At 62.6% G+C, this 7873-nt stretch overlaps 1 protein-coding gene across 1 annotated transcript in view; it reads left to right on the top strand.

The window, feature by feature from the left end:
* The first annotated feature begins 234 nt into the window (after positions 1–234).
* NFIX (nuclear factor I X) overlaps positions 235–7873 on the top strand; it is a 95030-nt gene continuing 87391 nt past the window's right edge. The window contains exon 1 of the mRNA XM_070792704.1: positions 235–467. Within this exon, the coding sequence (XP_070648805.1) occupies positions 441–467 (27 nt within the window). The 5' untranslated portion in view covers positions 235–440. The remainder of the gene's footprint in view (positions 468–7873) is intronic.

Genomic DNA, 7873 nt, shown 5'->3' with positions numbered 1-7873 from the left:
CTGCCCGCCCCTCCCCGCGCCCCTCCTCCCGCCCGCGCCGCCCGCCCGCTCCCTCTCCCCGGAGTGCGCCGCTTCCAAACTTTGTCTAAACTTTCACTTTCACAGCGCGGCGGCGGCGGCGGCGGCGGCGGCGGCGGCGGGCGAGGGTGACCGGCCGAGCGGCGGCGGCATGGAGTAGACGCGCGGCGGCGGCGGCGGCGGCGGACGCGAGAGGCAGCGGCGAGCGCGGCGGCGGCGGCGGCCCCGGAGCCGGCGGGGCCGAGCCTGCGAGCGGCGAGCGCGGAGCGGCGCCGGGCCGAGCGCGGGGCCGCGGGCCGGGCGGGCGCAGCGCGGCGGAGGCCGGAGGAGCCGAGCCGGAGCCGGAGCCCGAGCGCGGCCGCCGCCTGCCGGGCCTCCCCTCGCCGCGGCCGGCCGCCGCGCTCCCGCCCGGGCGTCCAGCTATGTACTCCCCGTACTGCCTCACCCAGGTACCGGCCGCCGCCCCCGCGCGACCCGGGAGGGGAGCGGGCGCAGGAGGCCGGCCGGCGGCGCGGGCGGGAGGGCGGAGGGGGAGCTCGGCGGCTGGGGGGAGTGAGCCCGCGGGTGGCCGAGGGGTGCAAGCCGGGCGATGGGGAGTCCGGGCACGCGTCTGGACGCCCCGGTGCGCGTGCGACCCTGGCCCAGGGGCAGACTCCTATTGGGGTTCCGGGGGTGGCTGGCTGCGTGCGTGGCGCTGCCCCTGGAGCGCGGAGCCGGAGTGCGTGTGTGTGAGTGTGTGTGTGTATGTGTGTGTGCGCGCGCGCGCGCTCGACTGGGGTGCAGTGGGCAGCGGGACTCCCGCCGACCTGTGGGCGACTGTGGCGTGCACCCGGACAGCGTGGCCGCTGGCAGTGTTTGCGGGGTGACAGAGTAGCAGGGGGTGGTCCGCAGGGCGCCTTGCGGGGACTGGGGCTGGCGGCGTTCCCTAGGGCGGGCGCAGCGGTTCCGGAGGGTGGCAGCGGCCGGCGTGCGTGGCGATGGCCCCTGCATGCTGCCGGGGTGCCCGGGGCGGGCCAAGCGGCCCGGGCGTCTCCCCAAAGTCTTTGTTCAGGCCTCACATGGGAGCGGGGCTAAGAAAATGGCGGGGCTCCCAAATTTCTGTGGGGCAGGGGAGGGGAGGGAGGGACGGGCCGGCTGCCAGCCCAGGCCGCGCCTCTTCGCCGACCCTGGACGCCGCAGTCGCGCCCCCCCACCCCGAAAAAAAAAAAAAAAAAACTTTCCTTAGCGCAAACTTTCCGGCCCCGGCGACCCCGGCTGGCTGCCGCGCCGCGGACCAGGCGGGTCTGGGGAATCCCGTCCCGCTGCCTGGAGGCGGGAGGGGCGGGAAGGAGTCGCGGACAACTGCCGATCGTGCTGCGGCCACGCCGTCGAGTCAGCCGCCGGCGCTGTGCCGACCTTGGCGCGCTGCGAGAGCGCGTCCCGCCTCCAGCGAAGTTCCCAGCACCGTGCTCGGTGCAGGGCGAAGGAGGCCGGGGGGGATGTCTGCCCTGCCAGCCCACCTTCCCTGGAGGTGGCTTCAGGCTGTGAGAGGGCACAGAAGATACCCAGAGCCCCACAGAGGCCCTGGTAGCACTGTCTCCTGGGCCATGCTAAGGCTGGCAACCCAGACTCCGCAGAGGGACACCTCGGGGCCGCCTAGCTCTGCCTACCAGCAGAGCCTACGTTTGTGGGGAGGGGGCATCTCTAGGCCAAGTCTGGGGTACTAATTGTCCCCTCTGCCGATCTGAACCTTGCCAGCTGTGTGCCAAGTGTGCCCACGCTGGGGAATGGGAGTCCACGTGAATATGGCTGCAATGCGGGTGTGGTTTGTGGCAAGGGGCTAGAGGGTATGTCAGGGGTTTGTGCCGGCCCCCCTCCCAACAAACAGACTGCTTGTATCCACAGATGTGTGTGTGTGTGTGTGTGTGTGTGTGGTATGTAAGTGTCAGTCTCAGGGTCTGCATGTGGCCTTGTGGGTCAGGCATGGGCAGCCCTGCGTGGTATGGACATGTGTGTGGCCAGGAGCGAGGGTTTTCCTGTACAGAAGCAGGTGTGAGTACATGTTAGTGAGGTGCATATGCACACATGTGTGTCATAGTATGTATGCAGGTGTGAGCAAGCACTCTGGCCTTGATGACACTGTGGGGGGCCCCCACACCCACCATCAGTCAGGGTGGCCTCTCTGACTGGCCGGCCACCCCATCTTAGGCCCCCCACACAACGACCCCTATACACCTAGCTGGGTGTGAGCTATGGCTGGCCAGTGTGGCTGGTATTTGGGGCCTAGTGGAATCAAGACCTCATGCTTGAGCGGCCCTTGGCCCACCAGCCCCCTGCTTAGCTCCCAGGCCTGCCCTCCTCCTTGGCCTGGGTGAGAAATTGGCTCCTCAGACATCACAGCACCCTGAGAAAGAAAACACCAGCTGGTCCACTGGTGAAAAGATGAGGGAGGGCTGGGGTAGCCCCCAGACTCAGGGCGATGGCCAGGCCTTGGCTCTCTGACACCCCAGAAAGGAGCAAGGGGTCAGCTCTGTGTGGCAGGCCTGAGTGTGGCAGGGCATCTGGGGAGAGAAAGGGGCATGGGCTTGCTGGATTGCGCTCCTCAGCTCTGGGCAGGCAGCTGCTGTTGACTGGTCAGCGGAGTCCAGCCTGCCCCTCCTGCCAGTCACATTTCTGGGAGCTAGTCTCTGTTTTTATAAATTGTTCTGCTTCCCTAGTTTGCTCTGCCAGTCTCGTCTTTCCCTGTATCTCTGTCTTTCTCTGCCCCTTTTCCGTCTGTCTCGCTGTCCTATATCTGTGACTGTTCCTGTCTTTCCCTGTCCCTCTCTGACTGGCCCCATCTCTGCTCTATCCTCCCCTCGAGTCTCAGACTCTGTCTCTCCCTGGCCTCGTTGTGTGTGTGTGTGTCTTTTTTTTTTTTTTTTCAAACTAGAATTGGCTTCGATTTTAAAGTCAATAAATGATTGAGCAGGAACGAGCTTGGAGCAGCGGGGCCCTGGCGGGGAAAGGCACTGTGGGCGAGGGGGAAGGGCGGGTGTGATGGTGCGGGGGGGAAAAATCTCCTGGTGGAAAAAGCGTCGAAATCCAGGGTGGCTGGGTGGGGTGCTTGCTGGGGCTGTTTGAGCCCACTGCAGCCATGGGCCTGAGTCCTTTGCTGAGGGGAATGGGGTAGATGGTAGGCCCCTCCACTCCTAACAAACAGAGCTGCACACCGGATGTGCACACACAGATACACCGCTGCTGCCGCCAAGATGAGGACACGAACGACGCATTTGTGCTGACGTCCAGACACACGGCCATGGACGGACGAACTTATGGACACAGAAAAAGGTGGACCTGTGTTCTCTCCCCACCAGCACACACACACACATATCAACACACACAGACCCGTTGATATAGGACATGTGTCTCTACATAAACTCACGGAGACACAGCGATACTGGCCAGACACCTTCGGATACAGGCTGACTCAAGTGTGTGTTCACCCCCACACTTGCTTACACAGACCTGATACAAGACACACACCTTGACACAGACATGAGGCTGTTGGCTTACCCGGGTGGGTACACAGACACGCATGTTCACCAATATTGTGTGCCACGCAGCCACAGGAGCAGTGAAATGTTCACATACCCTTATTTCCACACAACCACATACATACTCCCTCAAGAGAGGGTGATGGGCTGGGGCCCTCCTGATGTCCCCCTGCTCTCTCCCTGGGTCTCTGTGGCTACCTCTCTGTCCCTGTGAAGCTTCTCCTCCCCATCCTGATGCCAAAACGAGACCCCCTTGTTATGGCAAATTTTCTCCCTGGCTCTGGCCCTGCCTGCTCAGTGCCCATTGCTGGGGTCGGGGGTGGGGGCGGGAGGCAAGTGTGGCGACTAGCTGGGACAGAGTATACCATGCTTGGGGCTAGGTTGAACTCAGATAGACAGAGTTCAGAGCTGAGGGCTCTGCTGGGTTAACACAGGGGGGACTGGAGCCAGGGGTCCCTGGCCCAGTCCAGAAGGTCTTATGTGAACTCAAGGGCTCCCAGGTGGAGCTGTAGGCGCAGAGGTTGAGTGTGAGACTTCGCCAGAGATAGCTCAGGGTTTGAGCTCAGGCTCTGCATCTTGTAATTCCACGACTGGAAGCACAGGATTTTCTTGGTCTGTGAAATGGGCAGTAAAAAAATAATTAAAAATATTTCAATGGGCAATGATGATATTGACTTCTCATGCTGAGATTAGGCTCAGGGCTGTGTCTGGCATGTACCGTGTGCTCAAGGAAAGGAATGATGGTCGTTTTGGTTATCACTGTTAGGCCAGCTGCAGGCCCTCCTAGCTGAGGGCAGGCCACTCCAGAGTGATGGAGGGCAGGGTCAAGCACCTCCCAATCATAGAAATCCAAGTGGACTGCCTGGAGGAAGGAGGAAGCAAGAGAAGAGCTGGGAAGGAAAGAGGCCAGCTCATGGCCCAGCTGTTTTTCCTCAGATGGGCTACTGGAGGCCAAGTAGGCGGCAGGGGGTGGGAGGTGAGTGGGCAGGGCAGTGGGGGCGCGGGAGGGATGGATGGCAGGAGTTCAAGACAGGGAGAGGTGATAGTGGGGGTGAGGGAGGGGACAGAGAGAGAGCCAAGACCTGGGCTGCCCTGTGGGAACCAGATGGCATTCGTGGGGGGCTTCAGTTGCCCCTGGTCCTTTCCCTGACTTCGACCAAGCTGGCTTTGAGGCCAGGCTCTGAGGCCTTGGGCCAGAGTGTGCAAGGGTGTATACACGTGAGTCTTCAGATGTGAGTGGGTCAAAAAAACCTAGGAATCTGGGTGGGTCCTGGTGTTGACATCCTCGTGGCTCCAGAGTCATTTCTGTGTCTGCATCAGGGCATATCGTCACCTGGGCCCATCGTGGGGATGGGATGCCTGTGCGGGACCCTACGAGGGCACTTGACAGGGTCCAGTGGGCATTGTGGGGATGGGCAGGGGGCGGGCGTGCAGCTGTGGCTGGCAGCAAAGGCTCCCTGGTGGTCAGTGTCGGACCACTGGCTTCCATTTCCAGCCCCCTGGGAGCCTGGCCTTTCTGGTCCCCTTGATTCCTGTCCTCTGCTCTTGAAGTGCAGGCACAGGGGGCGGGGGGGGGGTGTCTCACAATTTCCTCCAGCTGGACTGAGAGGCTGAGGAGGCCTGGACTCCCGTGCTTCCCTCCAGCACAGCGCTGAGGAGGGGGGTCCTGTCCCTCCTAGTGGCGGGGGGAGGGGAGAGAATGTAGTCTGTGCTTTCCTACCCCCAAACCCCTGGATGTAGAGGTGAAGGGACCAGGTAGGGGGACATCCCTGAGCAGCTCCCCAGAGTCTTCCGGATTCGCGTGTGTGTTCATCGGCATGGCGAGCCGCGGAGGACCGTTTCCCAGAAGGTGGCTGTGCGTGTCTGTGTGGCTCCCTTTTCGAGGGTCCCTGTGTCTCCGAGGGTGTGCCAGTGGATGCTGCCTGCTGTCTCTGAGAGTTATCCCCAGCTCCATCTCTGTGTATTGAGGTGACACCGAGGTAGGGGTGTCACCATGGGTGTCAGGATGCCGGATGTGGTCTTTGTGTCATAGTGCCACTACGGTACGTCACTAAACAAATCATCGATCGAAGCCTCCCGTGTCTGGCCATCACAACAAGTGTGTATCAGTGTGTCTTACTGTGTGGGGCGGCCTGTCTGTGTCCACCTGTGTGGGCGTACCCGTTTCCCTGTGTGAGCCGACAGGTATCACCCCCATGGCACTGTGTGTCCTGGGCTTGTCCCGGTGACAATCGATTGGTGTTTCTCCACTGGGACCCTTCTCCGTGGCCTCCCCTGGCCTCTCGGCACCTTGCGAAGGGCCCACTATGGCGACCAAACTAGCGGCTGGGAGTGGGCCGGCCTCTCCAAGGCTTCCCCTGAGGTCTGGCGGCCGTGGTGGCCCTGCTGTGGGCCCCACCCTTGCCCCTGGCCCAGCATGGACAGAAGCCCGTTGTGTGGTGAGGTGCGGGTGTATGTTTGGGCCGCCCACAGGCCTCGCTCTGTCTGCCCGGCGCACATTGATCTTGGCTTCTGCCTGTGTCCGTCTTGGCCTGGCCAGCTGGGGTGTCCGGCTGTCTCCATGGGCCTGAGCCCACTGCCCCCAGGGCCAAGTCGGCCCCGGGTCCCCCGCCCCTGCACCGCCCTGCTGACCCTCGGAGGCTCTGAGAGCATGGTTTGGAAACTGAAGCCCCCTCCCTGATTTCCCCTGCCCCCTCTCTTTCCTCCCTCTCTCGTCCCCTCCTCCCGCTCCCTCTCTCCCTCTCTCTCCTCCTGCCAAACGCATCTTGGCTCTGTCTGAATATCTCTCCTCCTCGATTTTTGGCTCCAGCTCTGGGCGCGTTCACTAAAAGAAGGGCTAGCTCCCCCCTTCCCCGCCCCCCTTCCTTGCCGCCTCCCCCCCACTCCGGAGGAGCCCCTCTGAGGGCGGGAGTGGCCTCGTGCAGGGGTCTGGGCCCCCAAGCGGGCTGGGCCAAAGGGAGCACAGGCCCGGTGGGCGAGGGGGCTGGGTGGACTGGGCCTGGCAGCCTGAGCGAGCAGTGGCTGGGGTGACTTTGCTGCCGGGTTGGGTGGGCGGGCGGGTGGGGAGGGGTCGGGGGCACGGAGCTGGGGTGTCTGGCTTCTGGTGGGGCTGGCAGGCCTCTGCGAGGCGCAGCTGTGCCCAGAACTCCGAGCTGCGTTTGCCATCACTACCGATGTGGCTGCGCCAGCCGGGGAGGGGGAGGCGGGTGGCGGGCACTGCGGCGCTCCATAGCCAATCGGAAGCCGGGGTTGCACTGGGGAGCTCTCCCCCCACTGGGCCCCACCCTGAGCAGAGACTGGGGGTGGTGGCCAGCAGCAGGCAGGGGGCAGTGCCACCACCATTGCCCAGAACCCTGCCCCCTCGGTTGGAAGCTCCGTGCCAGCCTTCCTGGCACATATCAGGCAAAGGCGGGGGTCTGTCCCCACCTGAATCTGCAGGAGCAGAGCTGGAGGAAGGGGCAACTTGGAGGAGCACCCCACCCTTTTGGCCCCAGGAAGCAGCTTTCTGTCCGGGGCAGCCAGGAGCTGGGGGGGTGGGGTGAGGGCCTAATCATCCGAGATGATCCATCCAAATATCGGCTTCAGTTGAATCATCTTGGGGGTTTATTCTGGGTCCGTCTCCCACAAAGTTGCACATGGTCACTGGCATACACAGGCACAAAGAATCACGTCGTCACACAGGCATGGCACACAGGAGCACACACACACTGGGGTTCCCACACAGAGGGGCTCTCTTCACACACAGACACTTAGAGATGCCCCCACCACACCAAACACAGCAACTCGGGCTCCATGCACGGGGTCACGCGCATGGGTGCCGACTCTGGGGCACGCACGGTCACACAATGAGACACCATGAGACACAGGCACCGCCACCACCCAACAGCACACAGCCCCGCAGACGTGGCGAAAAGTGCACGGCACACGCACGCAGTGACACTCTCAGACACACGGTGATACACACACACCTTGCGATGCTTGAAAACATCTGGTCATCACACTTGGAGGAGAGTTTGCCGCTGGCATCTAGTGGGTAGGAGCCAGGGAGGCGCCCAGCACCCGCAGTACACAGAAGTGACCCCAACCGCAAACAATGATCCAGCCCTCATGTCAACCGTTGGGCTGAAGTGGAAAAACTCGGCTCTAGTATATTGTTAGATACACACAGTCACACACACCTGAGCCCGGGTAGCCCCTGACACCCACAGAGCGCGTGCGTGCACACACACAAATACACCCGGACAAGTCTGGCTAGCACAGTGTCTCACACTCTCGCTCACCAGGACCCAGGTGTTGTCAACAAATGCACGCCTCCCCCCACCTCACAGACACACAAGCCT

The sequence above is a fragment of the Bos indicus genome, chromosome 7 (assembly GCF_029378745.1).
Source record: "Bos indicus isolate NIAB-ARS_2022 breed Sahiwal x Tharparkar chromosome 7, NIAB-ARS_B.indTharparkar_mat_pri_1.0, whole genome shotgun sequence".
Taxonomy (NCBI): Eukaryota; Metazoa; Chordata; class Mammalia; order Artiodactyla; family Bovidae; genus Bos; species Bos indicus.
The sequence above is the reverse complement of the archived record's forward strand: the minus strand, read 5'-3'. Positions and strand labels throughout refer to the sequence as shown.